The following is a 24,524-nucleotide window of genomic DNA, read 5'->3' as shown; positions in this document are numbered from 1 at the left end:
CTAAGAAGAAGAAACGGTGTTTTGGCGACATTTTTAATTACTGAAAAATACTACCGAAACCAAAATAGTGTTCTAGAACTTATGCTAAACCCAAATTTGTAGAAATTTTGTTCTGAACTGATTTATTTTAGTAATTAATTGAATTTTTGTAACAAATTTAATTGGACTTTTGAAAGATCTAGATATTTTCCTCGTTATGCAAAATACTTTAGTCTATTATTTACACAATATAAAAATTAATTACAGTACAAAGACTTTATATTGTATAGAAATACAAAACCATGTCCTCCCATCGTTTCAACCGGAAAAAAATTATGCTACTAATTGTTCGATGTATATAAAACCAAAATTGGATTCCGAATGATCCAAATATGTAGATACATACAATATCTTAATTCATTTTAATATATACCATACCTAACCAATAAATATTATAGAAAGAAGAAAAACAAAATAACAAGTAATTCCATTTAAAAAAAAATCAAAATTTTGTAAACCATTGCAACTACCAGCAACAGTGCTGTGATTTTCAAAAATGCTGCACATGTTGCCATATAAAAATTTTAATAAAATTTAACTGTGAGACAAAGACAGAATTTGTATCGACTTATTTTTAAAAACATTCGACACTTCATCTGTGTCCTCTACAGAATAAGATAAGACTTATTGAGGTAAATGACAGGTGAAATACTTAAATTCTGCATGGTCGATTCAATTTGGTAAAAATTTTCGATGTTTTCCCTCGAATTAAGAATCGAGGTGTAATCAAGAGAAGGGCGTGTCGAAATTTGATCTCGAAACGCGTTGTTGGCAACTTTTCTTAGAAACCATTTTTCCAACGTCTTGGTCGGACAGTCGGACAGACAGAACGAAGAATAATAAGAGCCGTGTTCGGGCATTTCAGCCTCATCAGTGACACCCAGTAATTAATACAACCGACGAGGGAATTTTTGCAACGTTATCATTATCGTTCGGTCGAATTTGATCTGGAAGGGTTTATTCCCAATACTGCGGCTTACAAAAACATCCAAACAAAAACAGAACACACATGGAACTTAAGGCGAATAAACCGAAAAAACTAATTATAATACTCCCCATATTTTCCGCGGATGCAACATTTACGGCCGGGCGATAAATTCGTTTTGGAAGTTGTAAAATCTCGGAGATATTAAATTGATCGTTAAAATAATGCAACTTACGATTATCGTTTACGATAAATAACAAATAATTCCTCCCGGGATCGCCTTTTTAAAAAAATGTCGCCGCCTAATCCGATCAGACTATCTTATTTTTTGGGCTTTGACGTTTGGCAGCCGACTTTCGGACGTTTTCTTTTTACTGTCCGATAAGAAGGGTTTTGGGTGACAAACTGAGCCTGGCTGTTTAAGTGCTCGTTTCAGATTGACCGATTGTCGCATTAATACCCGACACACTGGCTTTTGACATCGATTTAAAGAAATCTACGCCACTGCTCGAATGATGATGATAATTCCTACAATGGGTATTTTTTACGGTACTTAAAATTTTACCCATCTAAAATGACGTCAAGCAGGTGAAAAACACGCCTTGACATTGAATTAGATAACAAATTTTAACCTGCAAATGCTTTGAAAAAATGGCGCTGATCAAGAAGTAGCTTCACTCATTATTCATTCACACTCACAGTAGAAATCTAAAGAAAAAACAAAAAAACTTAAATCACAGCTTGATAATTAACAACATTTTTAACTTTTATTAAGATTAGTGACTGATTTACCAGTCGGAGATAGTTTTATGTGGCTAGTTTCCATCATATTTGCAAGACAGAAATGCAAGCAAGTTTTTAAATGTTCTCCAATTTGGTCCAGTAATTCTTTTTGCAAAATTTACATTCCTACAATACATAATAATTCTATTTTAGCACACAATAATTTGATCTCTCATTGTGTTCTTCGTAAATGTAGTTATTTTGGTTTTTCTGACCGACATTTTCTTAGAAAGATTGGTGAAATACCAGTAGTCAGTCGTAAGGGAACTATTTCTAAATAATTTAGTAATATTTCCACTATTTGCCTATAATTAGTTAAAGATTTAGACACTTACCACCCATGTGTCCATTCTCGTAAGGATAATCTCCATTATCCATCCTTTGTTTCTTCATTTGTTGTTGTTGAAGATGAGAAGCGGCCAGGCTGAGTCCTACGGGAGCTCGTTTTGGCGGTCGGCCGGGCCTGGAACTGCAAAATGGTAGAGAATTACTGTCGTTTGGACCGGGAAAATCAGCCGGCAGACATAAAAAGAAAAATGCCCACCAACTGTCAGCAAATTATGTCTACTGATACATGCAAGAACGAGGGCCCCACCTTAATTATTTCTATGCGAACGCGATTGGCGGACTGCAGTCAATCACGCACTGACCTGTTATTATGATCCGTAATAATATATGACATGTATTTACACAACCCACTCGCTTAATGTATACGAAAGAATAGAGATTTAAGGAATAATCAGAATTCCCCGGTGTTGAAACTCCTACAGAACACTTTTTAAACTGCCATAATGCCAGAGAGAGTCTCGGCGGGCCGATCGCAATTTAGACACAAAGAAGCGAGCATTTAGTTCTCCCAAATTGGCCCTTTTTTCTTTGCTTAATCTCGGATTATGAATCTTTTTACGTTCGTTTTATTTCTTCCTTTGGGATTACTACTTACCTGGATGATTTCGCCTCCTACCATCCTCTGGGATATATTACTTTCCCCGTCTAACCCCCTTCCCTTTCGCTTTGCTGTGCCGGCTTTTAATAACTCGCTTTGTATGCTCTAATCGAATCTCGTGCCACTGATTCTTCCTCTACATGATACACGAGCCATATTTGATGATGTATGTAATATTTCTCTACTCGGGACTTCAAAGAAACCGGCTTTTTAGAGTCACATTGTAATCTTTGAAATTGTCATTCTAATGCTGGATTTTCACTTAATCAATTACAAATGAATTGTTTAATGATTTCAGTCATTAAAGAATGATATCAAGTTTCAAAAAGGAACATATGAAAAGTTGTTTTTGCTTATTCTTCTTCTTCAATTGCCTTGTCCCTTTTGGACGTTGGCTATTAATATGGCAATTTGAACTTGCATCCAAGAATTTCTTCTTCTACCCGAACCCCTTCTACCGTCCATTTTGCCCTGAAGGATAAACTGCTGAAGGCGATATTTGTCGTGTCTCATCAGATGGCCACAGTATTCCATTTTTTCTTTACCATGAATGTGACTTTTTGCTTATTAGCACTTATTAATGTTTATTAATATTTTCAGATATTTTAAAAGCTCTTACTTAGATTCAACTAAAATCTGTTAAGAACGACGAAATTGTGGAAACTTTGTCTCAAGAGAAAAAAATTATTAATTTTGAATTAAAAATAACTAAGTTAATTTTTTTTTAGACACTTTCTTAAATTATATTATTACAATCTGTATTATAATATTTGTTATACTTTTTAGTGCTCAGGCTGAATCTAGTTAATCACAGTCCAAATATAGCTCACGTAGATTTTATTTTTGATATTAAAACATTGACTTTATCTTTAATGTACACCAAAGATAAAAACCTATCGCTGTTAAGTCACATAATTTCTTGGATCATGTATCTCATCCTGATCTGCAAATATACCAAATTTACTGGTTAGTCATATTGTTAATATTTGAAATTCTCAATTAAGTAAATGGTAATAACACAAAATCTAAGTGTAATTTAAGAGTGGCAAATGCATGATTATTTTCAAGTAGTGTGTAAAGGAAAACGTGAATTAGAGTTAATGCATCATTAACTTGTCTGAGACGCCAAGAATTAATTGGTAAACGGTATTATTTAATTGTGTGGGATAGACTAGACACCTAATTATGACCAAATTTTGAAAAGTTTTTATTTTAGTTTTTTGCTAAGAAACACTAAGTTGTTATACTCAACTCAAATATGTGACATTTTATCAAATTTGACAGACATTATCTTGCATAACTCTTTAAAAATTATTGATTGCTATAACTGCAACAAATTTACTGATTAACCAACCAAAACCTTAACTTTGGTTGTTAAACTGAAAAATAATGAAAAACTGCCAGTAAATCGACTAGCGGTAAGTTAACCCTTCGGTTTGAAAATTCGACTGATGAATATGTAATGGCATTAATTAAAGACGCGGAGCCCCGAAAAAGTGAGAGGCACCTGCGTCCAGAGGTATTACAACGCCAGTTATAAGACCCCGTAATTACACAAATTCAGCCGTAATTTCTTTCTTGAAACCTAAAGGGCTCAGGGGCGTCAGGGCCGCGGACTAATTAAAAGTAAAAATGGAATTTTTGTTTTGCCCGCCGAATGATGTAATTAAAAATTCAGATTTAACGTTTCCAGACCGGCCAGAAAGTTTCCGTAATGTGCCGATGGAAAAATTAGAAAATGAATAATGAAAACGGGAGGTAAAAATGGAGAATCCGCATTTATTTCGCGAGGCATCATTTCGACTCGCATAAAAAGTTAAAGAACCGGCCCTGCAGTATTGTCGGGGAGGGGGGTTTAATAAGCAAAGTTTGATGCTTCAGCCCCATCGTTTCGCATTTCCTAATGCTAGGTATTACGAATTTAATCGCGTTTTCACCTTGATGTATGTGGGGGGCATCAAAATTCCGGCCAGATTTTTCAGAACTAAACCGACTTGTTTGTGGGCAGGCAGAAGAAGAGTTATGAGGCCGAAGAAAATGAAACTAATAAATCAAAAGGAGTTCGATTTGTCGACTGGCCACCACCGTCCGAGGGTTGATATCTGATATTGACGCCGGACGCCGTCTAATGGATCAAGATGTCGACAAACACCAGTCGCAAAATGCCTCCCTTTTCCCGTATTTGCCGTGAAATTGACCCTTTATTTGACGTATAAATGTATTGAGCCCTCAAGGGGCGATAATTGAGGTCCGGGGATGCCGAAAGTTTTCGCCGACGAGTCCGTCGACCCCGTAAATACGCAGAAACCAATCAATTTTCCTTATATGGGCCGGGGTTTTTTAACGATTTTTCTATTACTAAATTGCCGATGCGTTCGACCAAAGATTCTCCACGCTACGCTCGTTCTAGATTAATTTAAATGGGATAATGTGCCAATTTCGATCTGCTTCGTAACGCGTTTCACTCGGATTCCACCAATCAACTGGCGAAATGGGGGCCTTCTTAATAGTTCTTCTTCGTTTACTGATTATGACTCAAAAATTTGATAAGTAAAGTATATCTCATGTACACTCTCTCACTGCATTGTAATCCAATTTGGATAAAATTGGTAATTATTGTAACTATAAAACAAACTCAATATATTTGGCATTTGTTTTTAATTATTGTAAAATTTGTGGAAATTGGCTTCCTAATCAAATTTCGAAACTTAAGTTAAGTTTTAAAATAAGGTTGTACATTTTCAAAGTAATTAAGGTCAAAAACGTGAAAAATTATTGAAAATGATATGCTAGATTTGCAATATTTTAAAAAGTGTACCGAAACTAAATTTTGACACCAATCACTGACTTTTTTATTCACATCTACATTGTTAAGACTGTATTATAATTTTAGCAAATTCCAAGACTTCACTTTATAAAATAAACATGGAATAATAAAAAATTGGTCTCAAAACACATTAACAGACCCATTGAACAGTCTAACTCATCTATAATTTCCATTTGAACAGATAAAAAAGCTAAATCTTAGAGAATCAAAATATGATTCCACTAGTTTCAAGAATAACTAAAAATGTCTGGTATTTCTAAATTTGTAATGCACACAAACGTATATGCTGTATTGTCAATTTTTGTTAATAGCCTACGTAGGACATGAAAATCCAAATATAATTGTTATTGGTGTGCTAAAGCTGGCACAAACGCCATCAAAACTGATATGAAACATAGTAGGAACGTAGCTATTTCGATAAAACTGGACGTCCCAGCGAGTCGTAAAAATTACACCCCGAAAATAAGTCGGATTGCCTTATCAGGACGGAACATTTAATAAACGGCCAGGGTGCGATATATACGCAATAAAGGAAGTCCCTCGGGTAATTGAGTTTTATATAGTTCCGGAAAAGAACTATCGGAGAGAAATATAGGTCCTAAATCAGGTTAAGGCTTCGCAGTTTATTTTTTATTTCCGAGGGATTACACTTGCTGTGTGCGTTGTTTCTGCTTTTTCACGTTTTTCTCTCCTTCGGATTTAGTCGTGTCCGGCAAATTAAGCTGAAGAGTCTCGGTGGAGGATGATTGATGAAAAAAATCGCGCAGGCCCGGTCAATAATAAAACACGAAAATAATTGACCGGACCAGGGGCTCCGGGAATCGCATTAAACCGTATATCAATCAAACCCGAACCGAAAAGGGCCTAATTCGGGAAATATCGGATCCAAATTGGCAAACCGATCCGAATTAATCTGCGTGCCATGAAAAATTATCCCGCCACAATTGGCTTATTTATTTTTAATAGCCCCGGGGGCTCGGTGCTCGATTGTCTGTCTGTCGCCGTGTCGGTGTTAATTGAAGGATTCCTCATTTTACGAATCGTCGAACTGGGGCTTAATCGATGACCCCGGGGCTGTCCCAACTCCCTGATAATTTATTACGCCATTTGATTAGTCAAATCCGATATTGGTAACTGTGCAATTTGTCAAAACGCCTTCCGGGGGAAAACCAATCGGAAAATCGTCGCCTCTTTCAACCTCCTCCCCCAAAACTCACTTTTCACAGAAAACCATCGTCATCTCAGCAAATTAAAAATTATTTCTTATTCTTACGGTACCATATCCATTCAATGGATGTTGGCGACAATCCTGGCAAAGTATCACAATCATGTGTAAGCATCTAGGCCAGTCCAATCTTTAATATTCTTGGCCATGAGTGTTTTTTCCTGCCTAAGCTTCTTTTACACTATATCCTGCCTTTCATTATTAGCTTCAGAAATTGGTACTTGACATTGTAAAAAATATGCCCAAGGTAGGCAGGTTTTATACGTTTAATGATTTGTAGTAAAGTTGGTGATGTGATCTGTCATAATGTGTGTAGTTCCAGGTACCTGAATTTGGAACCTGTCAAATGGGTTTATTGTGCACAGGGGAAGTTGGTACGGATGTTTGATGTTCTGCTTTTAACCTTTGTTTAATCAATATTATTTCTTAGGGAAAGCTGGTCTTCTTCGGCAGATATTTTATTTTTTAGGTTCTGTAGTGCTTGTGGGTTGTCTGCGATAAAGACTGTATCGTCAGCGTATCACAGATTATTGCAAAATTATTTCACATTCTGCATACTTTTCTCTTGGTCTCTTCCCTCATTTCAAGATTAGACTTTAATTAAGAATGAAGAAAACATTAGAATTAGGTATTGTCGGTATCTACAGGAAAGTGTTTAAAATTGTTACTTTTCATTATCCATCATCCACGAACTAGCTTTTGCTAATTTTGACGTCATACTAGTTTGATTTTCCGCATACAAGGTGTATTTCTAAAACTTTAGAATCATTCTGTATAGGATAAGCGATCCGAAACAATAAAATTTTCCGTTTGTGTATCATTTTTAGTACTGGCGCCAACGAAACACCTAAATATTTACTTTCGGGCAATTAAGCCGCGGAAGACAACACTAAATCTAGGAAGACACCAGATATACCAGATATATAATGTACTGCACGAAGAGAGTACCGGTGGCACCGGGAGTTGTTTAAATACCGTCTAAATTAAACAGGGACTTCATTTAACTCCTTTTTGTCTGCGATAATATGCTTTCTAAATTATTATTGTTTACTCGAGTGCTTCTGTTTTATGTTCCCTAGTCGGGGCATTTTACCACGGTCTCGGATTAATACGCGTAATCAACTTTATTACTCGCACGGTTTTAGGGAAAATAATATTTGGATTTAGGTGACGGCTTCAAAGCGATTGAAGCTGATTTTTGCGCTTTCCTCACTGTTTTCATTAACTAATAAACTGGGCCGAAACACGGTGGCGTAATCGATAAAACACTAAAACGTAGGCAGTGCAGTTTTCAGTTTGTTTCTTGCTAAGTTCCCGGCTGCGAAAAGCTCACCCCTGTTTATTACAAGCGGGGATGCTTCCGCTAAGGGGCGATTTTTTTGGGGGCGGCTCGATCTAGGCCAACGGGTCAGCTATATGTTGCTGAATTAATCGATATTGACCTTTTTGCAGTCTTTCCGTCAGGTCAGGAAGTTGACTGACTTTATAATCCCCATAGTTTACCTCTTGCCAACTTAGTTCCGATTTTAGTATGATGATGATGAATTCAGTAAAGCAGGAGGACGTTACAGTCGACAACTTTGCATTAAAGCAGACAGAGTAAATGTATTTGCACAATATCCTAAGAACCTCTCTGTAAGTGATATTTAAGTAATAATAATCTCGACTAATCAAGGAAAAAGATTTTAATAATCTTGACAGAAAAAAGCAACAATAAAGATATGAACCAAAGCAACCAACAACACAAAATCATCTTAATTCAGTTTGGTTATGTTGACTTTGGTGCACATTGCTTTATCTGAAATCGTCATTAACAATATCAAATACACACAGGTAAATTGGACTCCCTCGCTTGTTAGCAGAATGTTTCCGGTCTTAAACTGAATTAATTATTTACCTTTCCTACACCGGAAATGTATATTTTATTCAGGTTAAACCCTAGGCTTAGACAAACTTGACTGAAACTTTCTAACCAAATTTTCAAGTAGAAAATATACCCTAGTAGGCTAAGTATGGAGGTCTCGTAAACGGTAAAAGGTACAAAGTTGGTTAAATTAAGCAAAAAATTACGTTTAATCCACGTCACCACCTAACATAGTCTAACCTATCAAATATGTAAAATTTACTTTTGGATCATCATCAATATTTACTAACTCAGTACATTCTGTTAATTCACAAAATAAACGTGTTTCACATCATTGAAATCAGATTCCAAAATCATTAATTTGTATAGCACATAATTCTAATTTTATTATTTTCATTATATTTTAATTATCGTGAAACACTCTGTACATAAAAAAACACAAACAAATATTCTTAGAATTATTTTGAAACTATACAAATTGTAAATAAATGTTTATTGAAATAAGCAACTGGGTTTCAGTTGTATGTTGTATTTGCCATCATTATGCCGAATTTACCAAAATATATATATTATAAAAAGACAACAAAAAATAATAATTATAATTAAGTGACAATTCTGGAAATTAAATCTAACCTGCTAAAATCTATATAGAACAACCATTTTGAAGTGCTTTGAGTACAATTTTGCATGTCTGCCAACCTCTGAAGTTACGTACTAATTCTTTGTTTAAAAAAATGCTAAAACTGTGTAAAAAAAGATTTTCTTCCAACAATCTTTTAGCTGCAGCTTTAAAAACGGATTTCTTTTTGGTTCAACAGTTAATTATAGCCAGGATTGGCATCCCCATATACTCAATTACAATCACTAATTAATTTATGACCGCCGAAATGGGAGAAACCGGAATCAGTCCCTAATTTCTGCGGTTGGTTCGCTAAAAGCTCCACAAATTTTTATTCAGCAAAACGTTTTACTTTTAGGAAGACAAAATTTGGTTTTGAGCCGTTAAGCAAACTACAACCGAAGGGTATATCTCTCAATCCACCCTAGCCGATAATAAAGATTTATGAAAAGTGCTCCCACCAGTAACTAATAATAGACCTAATCTTTTGTGGATGAAAAGTACAAAGTCACAAAGGGACAATGAGCCGAAATCCAAACACGTGACCCTCCTCGCGATTTTAATTTACCACTTTTTTAGGGTGAAACCGACTTTTTAGGTTGCAACGTTCAGGAGCGCTCAACCATATACCGACTGAAACATGAAGTGCAACAATACGGGGGTGCGCCACTGTTTCTGGCGGCTTAGTGAATTATGCGGTTTTTCTCCATGATCCATTTAACACGCCGGTTTTTTATAGGTTTTTATAGGATCGAGTTTCACTAAATACGACGGACTGAGCTGTGATTTCGCCCCCTCGTAGGGACGAAATCTGGTCGAAAGCAGATGGATACGCGCCAAAAATATCGCTCGAGATAAGATAAGCTTTCAGGACATTAACTTTCGTTTTAGTGATTCTGAAATATTGCTTCTCTGTATTATTTTATGACCAAGAATAAGTTTGGTTGATCGACTTAACCTTCTTAGTAAAGAAAAATCAATTTGTTTCAAAGAAAAAATAAAGTATATTTAAAATAAAAACAAATATGCTTTGTGCTGTCGGTCAGCCCATAAAACCTCAACATTTCATACGTGCCCTGTTTATTTTCCATTAATGGAGCATCAAACCTCATTATTTGATTACCGCACACACGAGCGCGAGTCCCTGCCCAATAAATTTAATTGATATTCCCATTCGGTTGAGGTTTTCCCTTTTTCCGGCGTTTGCGCCCAAATAGAAATTAAACCTTCCAGAAAAATAACATTAAAAATAAAGAAAAACGGGTCATGAATAAGTGTGCGCATCGACGGGGGTGTTATTTTACACAAAATATGCTTTAGCCAGAAATGAAAGACTAATATTTTTTTAAGGCGATGGAAAGAGTTCCCACCGATGTGACGTGTAGTAAACGTGAGGGGAGGTGGAGGGCGAGACTGTTCTATTCGTCACGTGTCTCCTTTGCTTGGATAGGGAGTGTGGACTGTAATAAAAAGCAAATAATCAACCCCCGTTAACGGAAAAAACGTCACTATATGCAAGATGAGAACTGTATATTTGTTTACAATTTGAATTTAGTTTTGTTCAAATATGTACGTAAATTTCACAGATGTTAGTCATCAATGATCAGAGAGAAAATTGATGCAGAAATATTCTTAAATAATCAGTGCCAATAGTAACACACAGTTTTAAAAAGTAATTTCAGCTTTATTAATGACTACTTACCAATTTGAACCTTCTAGAAACTTCTAAACATCAGATAGTTTATAAGAAAAAATATTTTGTAATTGAGCCTCAAATTCCAGTCATTATTTCTTCCGTTCTTAAGATTAATAAACTCTATTAACATTTTGTTAATTTTTTAAGACTAAAATTTTTTTTTGAAGGAAATACAAATATTTTTGTTTTATAGAAAATTGTTGTCACCTGGGTACAAATATATAGAATGTCCTAATTTTCTTTTTTTTTTAAGCATATTTTTCTGTTGTCAGGAACGTTCTGAAATATAAAGGAAATTTTCCATACTTATTTGCGTACTGATCTATCTAACTATGGCGTAACTATCTAGTACAAGCACGTTACTAGATCGTTTAGGAACAAAGTGATGCTCCACTGTTTTTTAAGTTAGGCTTTTTCAATCAATTTAAAAAAAAATTGTTCTTGCTATTATACCTTAAAACAAAATGTTTTAGCTTTACCACCCTGTATTTCTCTAATGATCTTTTAGTACAGTTTTAAACAAAAAACTACTATAACCACTATTATTAAATGTATAGTTAATTCGTGTTTGTGTTTTGCGTATATTTATGACAATTATCTATTTTTACCAAACAAATTATAACTTTTTGTCAAACATTTTTTCATAATCTTTTGTCGTATGATATACACTTCTTTAAATGACCAGGTAACATTTAAGGAGGTTTACCTAAAATAAACCTAACTTAAACTTGTTGAATTACTATTTCTAAAACTAAATACATCATAACCCTACATTTAAATCAAAATGTCATCATTGCAAAGCTTAATTAAAAAATATGCAAAAACCGAAAAATGTTTAAGTGAATTATTTATAATTCTTTGGAATTTTGGTCTAGTAACAATTTCATAGCTCTTAATTTTTCTTTTCTCAAGTATAGTCATAGGTATAATTTACTTTCATGCAAAAGTTGCTAAACTGTTTGAACTGAAAAACTATTTAGCTTAATTAATACACTTCTGTTAGCATTTTTTGACAATATGAGAGTTCAAAGTTTTAATAATTGAGAACACTATAATACACATTTACATGGATGAGGAAAACAGTTAGATTTCAAGTAACTTAGTTTGGAATATAAACATATTAGATACAATTTCATCAAAACCATGCCAATGTTATGATGCATACAATCCAATAAGGGTTGTTGCAACCCCTTCAAAGTTGATCCTCATAATCACATCTCCGCGCCGGACAAAGGATAACAGATGTATTGTGGATCATAAAACGGCCCTATTGTCCGATTCGGAAATAGTGCCTTCAGGGCAAATAACAGTAAAAGTATTATTGCCGATTGTAATTCTATACCCCGAGAACGTAGAGGGATAAAATATTATGGCAGGCTGAGAGAGCTAAACTAATAAGAGAAAAACGAACTCCAACAGGGCGAATTTTGAAGACTCGATTCGAAATCCATTACGGGCTTTTTGTGCTAGCGTATATATTATAATATAAGTTTAAAGTTTGAAGAACAACAAGGGCGGCGCGGCGATCCCCTTTTCGTATTGAGTAAAGCTAATTTGAATATTATTATTTCTGGGCACGCAACAATCTTAAAATCTAATAGATCACTGTCAAGGCGGAGAGGAATTTTTGCGCCCAAGAAACGAGATTAAATACGCATCAGGATGCAAATTAGGCGGAATTGTGTTCCGAGGGCGACAACTCAATCGCTTACATAAAGTCTTATTGGGCCGATCAATCACTCCGCTTTTATTTGAAAACGCTTTTGGGAACCCCGCCGCCGAAAAAAGTAACAATTAGCTTGTTTAAACAACGAAAGGGCATTAGCTTCGCTATAGAGAATCCAAAAAACCGTAACGGAGCATCGATCATAACTTGTCACCGGGGCACCTGGAGAACGAAAGAGCGTTTAAAAAATCCTGCTCCGATGAAGGATGTTGCTTTTGAACGCCTCCCGGTGAAAATACCTTTTTAGGAGCAGATGGTTTTACGAAAAAAATGTACACACACGCGCGAAGGGTGCGAGGGATGCAAATATTTAGTTGAAAATAGACTTTTGTGAAATAGAGTGCTTTCGTGTGTATAAGTAATTAAATAGGATTTGTATTAAATCAAGTACTAGAACTGTTCACACTGATTCAAAATAAAGTCAAAAGTTGATTTTTGCCATGTCTAATAATCCAGATCTTTCAAATTTTCATAATAGTGTTTATTTGTTATCATCAGATCCAGCAGCTTATTTAGTTCAGAAAATCGCTTTTTTTTCTATTTCTTATTAACATACGTATACGAATTTTGACTGTTTTTAAATGTAGCTTTATTTAATGTTTTTATGAATTGTCACTTATTTTCACCAAGACGTTATAAATTAATAGGCACTATTCCATCACAGATATTGACGTTTATGATGTGTGATACTTAACAGAAATGTTCGAGTATCATATCATATTAAGAAGCAATCCGTCTAAGTGCGACTAGTTTAAAACCACTTATGCTAATTTAGATCAGGTTTGATCTGTCTGAGCATTACGATATAGTGAAATATTATTTTATGTCAGTTTCCTGACTATTACTACTACATGTTTCCGAATTCGTCATTCAAATCACATATAAGTGTCTGATGATGATAATAAGACTAAATTTAGGCAAAACCCAATAAGAAAATATAGTTTATGGGACACTAATAGGTTTGTGTACTAAAATTCTATACTGTAAATCTCAAGATTTATTTCAATAAATATAAGGTGTCTCTCAAAGGACTGGAAAACGCTCTAGTACTGGTGCCAAAATAAGTCAATTTAGCCACATTTACCTTTTACGTTATTAGTTGAAAATTATGTAAGTGGAATTTAAAAATGTACTTTAGATTTGAAAGATTTCCAAAAACAGCCTCGATTTTTGGTTTTCATTATCTTGAAAACATGAAAATATAGATCTGACATTAATTCAACAAAAATTGCTTATACATAACCCAGAGTACCATTCTGTAGACTAAAAATATAAACGCAAATTGTAAATACAGGTTATCGCATGGGAAAAGTGTGCTAAAAACTAGAAAAGGCTAGTGGACTTTTTTAATTCATTGCATGTTACCTTTGCAAAATATTTGTTTAGACCGCATTTGCATTTATTTGAATTTACAGTAGACCTGTGAATTTAAAACAGGGTTGGTGCACAAATATTTTTATAAAAATGATAATAAGAAATTTTAATGAATATTATTGCAAAACCATTGAGGCGTTGAAATAGCAAAGATGCTAAGTGCCAATATTAAAACATTTTTGCGTAAATAACAAAATTGTATACAAATTCTGACGTATCAGATAATAAAAGGGTTATCCGTCCAAACCTGTTTCATCTTGGTTTTGATCGAAACATAAAGCCTTATCAGCATGTTTTTCCGAGCCGTAGGCCCTCCAGCAAGCGCCCCGGATAACACGGAAACAAAAAAAAATCCACCCCCATCTTTTCTCGATATCGCATTTCAATATCGCCTCTGAATTGCCTACGAGATAAAAGATGGATGACAAGAACATGTTAAAACAATGGGAAGTGGTGCTCCGCACTTGAGATCCCGGTGTTACTGCCCTTTGTATATAGGGGGCCCCTTATGGGAAGCTCTAGTTACTCTAGGGGTAGGAGAGTGTTTGGTTAACAAACTAATTCAAAATCAAAGACCAAAATCTGCAGATGAACTGCTACAAAATCGTTGTCAATTAATTCAGTCGAGAGGGGTTGATTTTCCCTGAAAAGGCCCTTTTTTAAATTCATCCACTTATTCATGATGACGGTCGTCGTCTGGGGGTTCGACAAGTAAACATCTCTCGGAAATTATGCAAAGCAATAATTAAGTTGTCCTTTGCGTCTTAGACAGACGCAAAAATAATTACGTGTACCGGACTAATTCCCTGATTTTTGTAAAGGGGACGAGGGCGCGATTTAATAAAGGGTCCAAGAGGAAAACGTAAGAATTCACGGGCGGTCTGTACGCGTTTATTTAAAAAAAAATTTGCCCCCCGAATCCCCGGTGACGAATTAATTAAGTCGGCTGCCAGAACTTTATTTCTCCCCTTTTTTTTAAATAAGTAGCCAAACGTACACAGTTTCTTTCCTTCATTAAGTCCCCCGGAGCTAATTTGCCGGGAATTCGCACCCCCAAAGAACATTCCTGGATCGCGTTTAACTGGCGTGTGGATTTTTCCTCCTTTTTCCGTTTCGATCTCGAAATTGAGAGCGAGGAGACGGGGATTGATTAGCAGTTTTAAAACTTTTTCCAGATCCGTAAGGCTTGATTAAAAATTCCTAATGGACTTTTTATATCTTGCTCTACGTCCCTTGCAGCACTCTTATATTTGATTTTTCAGATTCCTCCTTTAATGAATCGTCGACTATATTAAATTTTATAACGCAAACATCCCCCGATTTTTTTTTATCGGAAACTGATTAAGAACTGCTTTTCTTATATGTTATGCTGTTTTCAACACAAAAAGAACCAACCATTAACACACATCCTTGTAATGTTTTTATTTTTTTTGTCAAAAAAACTGGTTAATTTGTCTTTTTTTTCTTAATGACAAATGTCGAAACATTTTCTGCAGGCAAAAATTGTAAAAATGTTTTGAGAAGCTTGCGAAACAGTCACGTGACGTGTAGACCAATAATTGCAACGTAAGACCGTAAAACCTAGAAAAGTAAGTCAAATAGTCACGTGACCACAAAAGACTAATTACAAGCTTAGAAACAAATTTTCCAGTCAAAATTTAAGCTAAAAAATAGTGAATATATACTGGGACGCTTGCCAAACAGTTACGTGACCTGTGTAGACCAATTGCAACGTAAGAAGACCGCTGAAACCTAGAAAAGTGAGCCAAATAGTCACGTGACCATAAAAGACCAATTACAGGTTTAGGAAAATATTTTCCAATCAGAGTTTAAACTGAAAATAGTAAAAATGTACTGGGAAGCCAGCCAAACACTCACGTGACTTGTGTAGACCAATAAATTGCAAGTTAAGAAACCGTTGGAAGCCAGATTGTCATATCACTGCTGTCAAAATTTAATTTGTAGAAATACAATTTATCGAAACAAAAACTTTTGAATTTTCGTCCTCGTGCGATAATTTGAACTATAATCCCTAAATTTGACATTTTAAGAGGTGGTCAAAGAATATTTATTTGACACCTTCTGATGATAAATTTTCCCGCATTCCGCAAGTATTAAAATCGTGATAATTTTCTTTGAAATGATATCAATTTATCTACTTATTAAACCAAATGATACCATTACAGACAAATCCATTATGATAGTTACTTATTTCAAGTCAACTGAAAAGTTTATTATCACAAATTACTCAGGTAAGAAAGTGGTGATTTAAGTAATATTTATGGTTTACATTATTTCATTCTCCATATTTAAAATCCTTATTCTACTGTAATAAATAAAGAGAGTCTTTCCTAGGTACGATTTTTGTAAAAGTACAAAACAAAACATATACTGTGGCATATCATTGAAATGATAAACGGTGTTTAACTAGCTATTTATAGAGTGCCTCATTTACACAGACAGTATAATAAACATCAAATCAGAATAACATTTTTTCGTGTAAAAAAAGGTCAGTTTAAATGCTAAACTGATCCCGCTGTGCAGTCTTCCTACAAACACTCCATGACTTACTTTTCCCATATTTTTTATGGAAGTGCATATTTGGCCCCATTTCCAATTTACAACAAAGAAAATCTTCGTTTTTAATTGGCATGCTCTTAAACATTTTTCTCTTCGATGACGTTTTGTTTGCATCATTATCAATTTCATACATTTGTTGGTGCCGGCACCCTCCTTAAAAACCCCCCCTCGAGGATTTAATGCGCTCATTTAGAACTTTAACGACGTAATATCCGAATAGCAGAAAACTAATTTAGATCTGGGATCTCGGTTCCATTGGGGGCTCTATCAGGTAACCATCAATAAACAGGCCGTATAATAGTACCGAGTACACGATTTGGTACTGGCTGAAGACGGCGAAGGCTGTAATCTGTAGACGTAAAAAATAGTAACAGCACTCGTAATTTGTGAGCCGCGGCCGGTATTGGCCTCGGGCTGTAGTTCTTAAGTAATTATTATTTCTTTATCTTCATTGCCCGAACCCTGAGAAATAAGCTTCACAGTGGATCTAATAGTCTTAAAGTAAAATGTTTCACAAGGCCAGAGATAGCTCAAAAGTTATTCAAATTACTGATCATTGAACTCAAGAAAATTTTACTTTCATTGCTGTCTTAAGACTAAAATGAATCGAATTCCTTCAGGGGCTGCAGGATACAAAGTTAGAATTTTTTGCCGAAAGGCACAACTAATTTAAAACAATCGAGCATCCCGGGGAGAAGAGTAAGAGGGGGTTTGCAAACAGAAGACGATCGCGTCTTCTTAACAGTTGTTATTTGGAAGGAAGTTAGTCACAGTCGACTTGAGTCGCTTTGGAAAACAAATCTGTTCTTTTAGGCGGAAAATTAAATAATTTGTAAATGTACCCATTTCGCTCCCGCTCGCATTTCGGACCGGTTTCGAAAGCGAGCTTTAGATGAATAATTTTTTGTGTTGCCTGTTACAAGATCCGTTTGTAGTGTAATCGATGTAGAATTAGATTTTCGATGATTGGCATTTAAATGTATGTGTGTAATACACCTTATTACGCGCTTGTTTACTTTATAAGTTTTTGTAGAAGAATGTAAATCAAGTTTCTTCACTCACCCTACATTAGTATTGGGTATTTAACTCTTACTCGAATAACCAAGAAAGATAGTATATTTTCGGGAAAGATTTAACACCCGCCAGGACAGGTCTTTATTTCCCAGCAATAATAAACCCTGAAATAAGAAAATTTCATTAATGCCATCCTGAGATAGAATTATGCCTAGCAATTTTCCCTCCGGTGAGGATTAACAAACCGACGACAGTGTTTTTAATAAGGGCTAACGAAGATTTTTCCCTTCTCAATCTTACGAGAAATAGTCTGAGTTTCCTGTACACTGCAAGGCAGAATTACTTACAGTATTGAAATGCAAACTGAAGGGAACAGTAAAAAATCAGATGATGACCAGAAGAACCAATAATCGATGAGCAAGAAGAATATCAAATTTTCTTTGGGATGTCAAACTTCACGAGTCTTCATCATTCTTTTAAAGAGCAAAATCAAGTGTATTTAGAATATTTCAGCCTTAGTTTGTGATTGGTCAAGAAAAAGCCAATCACCAACTACCACCTATTACCTGTGCTGAGATTTACACAAATGCTGCACATATGGACTTATAACTTGAAAAGCCTTGTGTTCATTTTACAATATACGTTTTGCATACATTTCTGATTTTTTTCGAGTTATTAATAATTTTCATTTGGCAACATTGTATCGTAATTAAAGCTCAAAACGGTCGTCGGCGCCTCGCACGCCACCGCCGCAAGAAAACGAATCCTCTTCAGTCTCCAGAGTTATGAGAGTGGTATCATTGCGTGTCACGATATCTTATTTCAAGCCATTAGTAACCAGTTCGAGAGCGAAATTATTTACTGCTTATGTTTCCACTAATGAACTAACTTTTGCCCGGGCCGCTTGAGTATAAAACCGAGAGAGAGATGATGGGAAAGTGCGAAATTACGCTTTGAAGTTAGCTTCATCAAGTAAATTCATTTGATAGTAGAGATTCGTTATTTTGCGCAAATCCGTGGGGGTTAAAACTAACAATTTAACTGCAAAGAGAGAGTGAGTAGCGGCAGTAAAATCATTAAAGACAACTTTTCAGCTACGTAATCCGGTCGGACAAATCTACCGCCTAACGCAAACAAATCGGAACAATTATTTATTTCCAACGCGATCCACCCGATTACCCCCGCAAAAGATTCTCGACGAAGCTCTTTGTGTAAATCTTTTGTAATTAAAAGCCGAATTTCCTTATTGGAGATCATCTCCGTGACCCTCTTCACCGTTTGCACTTAGTGCGCTTCGGTGGGCTCTCAGTCACGCTCATTTGCTTTCCCTAGAGCCAGAGAAAATTTCATCAATTGAATTTCCATCAGACCAGTTGGTTGAGTTTCTTTTATTGATTTTTAACCCTTGTTTAATGGACCTTTAGGATACGAAACTGGATCACTACCATAGAACCAAAACCATTCAGTACAAACAATCAGTTAAGGTGTTTTACCCCAATTCCCTCTCCAAATTGCTCCTAACCATATAGGAAAACAACCATATGCGCCCATAAGAAAAATAAAAGTGGCGCCCACAAGAACCTAGACACATTTTTCACCTTGAAAGTTCCTACCCTGTAGAGATGGTGACCCATAAATTAGTGAACATAAAAAGAAATAAAAAGTTCCTATCAACATATATCACCAAGAGTATTAAAGTATAAAGAAAGGACATTGTTTTAATAAAAAAAGTTCCTAAAGATGGTTTTATCACAAAAATGTTGAAACCGATACTTCAAACAATACACAAATGTATTAAGTAAATTACACATCAGAAAGTGAGTGTTTCTTGACTTGAAGCAAGGCTAAAAAGGTGATTTTCAAACACCTTGTACCGCTAAATGATTTCTTTTTAAGTTTGGTTTTCAATGCGCCATTGATTAAAAAACTCACATTTCTTATTCACAAATTATGCTATTTCTCACTTTTACTCTTTTTAAGTTGCTTTATTAAATAACATTCTATAATCTGAAACAATGTAGAAAGCTGTATCGCAGCAATCTGATACAAGTATGTTGGATATTATTATTTACAGTTGCATTTATTCAGTCAATCTACACTTGTTCCTAGTAGGTTAGGATATCAACAATGGGCCTGTCCCACAATTTTTTTTTATTTCATAACTACAAAGACGGATTGAAAATATTACACCCGTATTTTTTTGTTTTCAAAAATATTAAGTCTAAATAGAAAAAAAATGATGATAAAAACTACATTAATCTCATGTTTTAAGCGCCCGCCGCCGGTGACGTACTACACTATCAACCAATCAGCGACAAGAAGTGAAACAGTTGGCGTGCAACAGCCAATAAAATCGCCCAGAATTACGTACGTCACATGCGCGCCAAAACAGATCTTTTAAATTTAATGGGCAACTTCAAATTAATGTAGGAACATTTACGACCATAATTTTTTCTTCAAGAATATGAAAAATTAGTTTTTTGATCCTATTCTTTCGATTCCAGTCATTAAAACAAAAATTTATGATATGTGGGATAGGCCCATTATGTTATTCAAGTAATGACAAATTTCAAATTGCGATTTTAAATAATAGGTAGCTGTAGAAAGCAAATACTCAAATTTTGGGTTCTTTGTAAATAAAATTCATATTATTTCCAGCAGTAAACCACCAACTATGCATGTCTCGTAAAAAAAGCAACACCAAACACCAACAAAGTTCAGCGCATTATAATGTGCGATTTTGCATTCATTAATTCAGCACAATCGCTACCTAATGCGCACATAATTACGGCACGACCGCTATATGATTTTTCTTTCAAACTGACCCACAAGCGTATATAACGCACTAGACAATTATAAATAACATCGTTAGTGCGAACACAATGATACAAATTGCCATTTTGACAGTACGGGGTTCAATTTCTTAGCGAGAGCCTCAGTCTAATTACATGGCAAACATGCTATTAAAACAAGGCAGGGCCGGAGCGACCCGACACCGCACTTATTGCCTCCCCAGTCAATAAGACGACTAATTAAAATGGGAAATTGTATCTTGCCCGCCCATTTTTGCAAAGGAATAAGGGTATTAGAGCAGTATTTAGACGTTGAGGCCTGTACAATCAACGGTCATTGTGTACAACGTATGAAAATTTTGGGGGGAGCAGTGGGTCTTAAGTAAAACAGACGTAATATTTGAGATAAGTCAAAAAGGCCATAAACCTGGGTACTTAAAGCATCGAAGGTAATTTGTTCCAACATCTGTTTACTATATTCGTCGTACGGCACCCTCGGGTTTGACATTTAGATACGCCCTTATGACTTCAAGTGCCCCTGGCACTAAGATAAAGAAATACCACCCTGGAACCAAACAAACTGAAACCGAGAAATATCTGTTCTGGCTAGAGTCTGTTGAGATGATTTAGTTAATAATTCATATTTCCTGTTGGCATAAACAAAGTGAAAGAACCTCTGCAGCCGATCACTCGTCGATTGGTTAGAAACAACCGAACCGGGCTTAAAATAAATGTTTTAGTGTCATATGTTCGCCTGGAAGTTTATTTTAGATTAATATTTTCATAACTAGGAATATTTACTTTAATCACAGACATACAGTCCATTAAAAGATCATTAAAAATTTACTCGGGACGTTTGTTAGCGTCAAGTTTTAATATTTCTGTTTTTATTCAATTTTGTATAAATAAACTCAATCGGAAGATGTTTTTAATAAAAGACAAATCGGTAAAAAGAAAAAGTAGCGGCTTGTTTACGTTCTGGAGCTTATTACGTAAACGATTATATCCTATGTTAATGTTTACGAGAGTTATTACGTGTTACTTAAATTTAACATTATTATTCTTCTTTGGTAGCACCCGTAAAACGATAATTACAAAGAAGGTACACCTACTGTAGACTACAGTTATTACAAAAGTAAATAAAATTTGCAACACAATTATTTTAGTATATTTTTTAGTTTAACTCTTCAAGCAGAGTTGGTTAGATGGTTAAAAGGGACAAAGTCATATTAGCTGAGTTTGATAATTATACCAAACAATCAGTTAAAAAAAATGTTTTAAGTTAGTTTTTTCTAGTTATTTTAGGCAAGTAAAACCGTTTAAAATATTTTGGTATTTGTCAAAGCATTTATCGTTTACCCAGCTCTAAATCTCTCAATGAACAAAAAATGAGAAACTAGACATGTGTATACAAAGGATACCAAAAAAATCCTAATTCTGCATCGATTTTCCAGTGTATTACATTACAGTTACAACTTTTTAATTAAGATTATTTAGTTGATGCTAGTAATTTTCGATAACTCTGTAAAGATAGATAGATAAAAGAAATTAACCCCTAAAGTTAAAATGAATTTTCTCCTGCATTTGCACCATATTGTAAACATTTTGAGTATCATTTTTTGTCAAATAACCAAGCTAGAGCTTGGCAAATAACAAAATGTTACTCGATTGAATCTCAGGTTCTTACTTGTTTGATGGTGCTAAGATTTTCACCCTTTTATAAGCTTCCCAGCTGAAGTGACAGCTTTTTCATGATATAATCTTACCATATACCACAAATAGTTTCTATTTTATTTGGAATATACATTTCTCCTTTTTTTGCAAAACTCTTCTATTGAAATACTACTCCAGTTTCGCTCTCCTTTTAGTCAAATTCAAAAAATATCACATAGCTTATTACTGATATAATTAGTGACTATTTCCCTGATATTTTTACAAAAATAAAAAAGGTGTTTATACAAAACTCGAGTGAGAAAACAAGGAAACCACAGTATGAACATATGTAAAGATTGAAGAAATTGTTTATTTTTAATACGTCTATAAGATGTTGCATGTTTTATGAACAACAGAACATTGCTCTTTACAGAAAATGCATTTTGATGAAAGGTGTTGAGTTTTCGCATGGTTTGATATTACAGCTGATTAGAAATACTAGAGAAGATCATTTCTTTTATCTACGACTAACATGGTAATGATCCATTATATAGCTTGTTTTGAGTTACGTAATGATCGAAAGCACCGTGAGAGTACTATAAAACAATTATTATCGCACTAGTTACTGTAAAGTCTCATTACGTAACTCAAAGTTAGAGTAAAAAAAGACTAAATTCTGAGTTAATCGTAGATAAAGGATTGTATATTACCCGTGTGGTATGGCAAATTAAAAAACTCACCAATACTGCTCACTCGTGACCATAAAAATGCTTATACCACACTAGTAATGTAAATAACTATTAATGTCGTCATGACCGACTACATTCTCATTAATTACATTTTGCTGTAATAATTAACAACAATTTTTTTTTTAATGTCAAAATACAGCGTTTTTCTTAAATATTTTAATGAAAAGATTTAAGAGAAACTTTAGAGTGTGCGTGGTACCACGAAAAATAGCCAGTAAAAAATAGCAAGTTTTTGTGTTTTTCAAAATAAACTTCCAAGCACTGTATTTTCGTACGAAAAATTTTGCGCAATTTTTGATGTAGATTACCTTGTAATTTACTAAAATTACAATAATGCCTGAACATGTAGTTGTACCGTAAACAGATTCAAATCTTCTCATATTTACATACTTATTAATTTGCAGTATTTTTTACAGGGTGTTCAATTTCATTGGTTTTGAACATTAGGAAAAAAGTGTCAATTACAAAAGTTTTAAGACTGTTAATTGACATTCTAAATAAGTTGAAGGGATTAGTAAAAGTGTAAAAGTACGTAGTGTCCCTTTTAAAAAAGTAGAAATACATTAATTATTTGGAACGCCCTGTAGCACTATACTGCACTAACCCATATTTATTACCATTTTTTTTCTATTGATACTCTCTACAGGAGGATTATATAAAATGTTAATTTTTCGCTTTCAGAAACCCAAATTCGTATAAAGATGACAAGATTGACAAATAGTAATCCTAGTTACCACGCTTTTTTGAACTACCCTGTGTAAAAAGTGAATTAATATACTTTATGGTTGGGACACTGTAACAAAAGTAGATAATGATTTAAAAATCATGTTTTAAGAAAATGACAACTGTACTTTTTCTAATAAATCCATTTTATCAATTTTTATATGCATATTGATTGTAGACTAGTTTTGTATACACTATTTTCAGTAATTTTTAATTTACAACTATAAAAGTCGATTAAACAGAGTTAGGATACATTTAAATGAAAATTGCAGTTACTTTGTTTGAGGGGGTAACAAGTTATTATTAAATCACATTTTCATAAACCATTCGAGTGCGTCGTGAAAGCAACCTCGAAAGAAGAGGGGAACAAATTTTAACGCAAATTTAAATTGCGGTTAACAAGTTTTTGGCCGAATTAAGAAGCTATTTCTCCGGGTATAATGAGAAACGCGCACATATACAACTTCAAAGGGTTACTTTTCCTCTAATTTCTATCAATTAAGACTACGCTCTCGATGAAGGGGTTTTCCTTTTCAATTTATTACTTAAGACATCAATATTAGCTGAAATTTTATGACAAGTTTGTCAGTGCAACAGAATATAGATGACGTTGCCCCGTTTACGGTTTGATAAATTGTCGTGCGTAACCTTAAACAGAACCAGTTTGATGGCGGCCAAATGGATGAAAAATTATTTATTAATGCAGGAATTCCTGCGAAAGACCTTACATGTCTGATCAATTACAAAAAAAGACTAAACTAATATAATTACGTTGCACGAGCAGGGCGGACAAAAAAGCTAATTAATTTAAAGGTGGCATTTTAATAGCAACTTTTTTTCGGTCGCCCATTGTTGTTTAGTTGCACAGGAGATACGTTTTGTCGGCTTGCATCCAAAGAAATTAGTTTTTTAGCAACACTTTAACACCGCAAGTACGGTCCATAATTTTTCCTTCCAAGGCTAACACCATGGGAAAGTATACCGTTTAT

General features: G+C 34.6%; 1 protein-coding gene across 2 annotated transcripts in view; it reads right to left on the bottom strand.

Moving 5' to 3' along the window:
- Positions 1 to 24,524, bottom strand: part of dac (dachshund family transcription factor) — a 132,078-nt gene that overhangs the window by 86,202 nt on the left and 21,352 nt on the right. Inside the window, exon 2 of one of the 2 annotated variants that reach the window (XM_081981862.1) lies at positions 2,083 to 2,216. In XM_081981862.1, the coding sequence (XP_081837988.1) occupies positions 2,083 to 2,216 (134 nt within the window). The remainder of the gene's footprint in view (positions 1 to 2,082; positions 2,217 to 24,524) is intronic. The other variant, XM_081981863.1, reaches the window with a different exon arrangement.

The sequence above is a fragment of the Ips typographus genome, linkage group LG6 (genome assembly GCF_016097725.1).
Source record: "Ips typographus isolate SLU linkage group LG6, UJ_Ityp_2.0, whole genome shotgun sequence".
Classification (NCBI taxonomy): domain Eukaryota; kingdom Metazoa; phylum Arthropoda; class Insecta; order Coleoptera; family Curculionidae; genus Ips; species Ips typographus.
The sequence above is the reverse complement of the archived record's forward strand: the minus strand, read 5'-3'. Positions and strand labels throughout refer to the sequence as shown.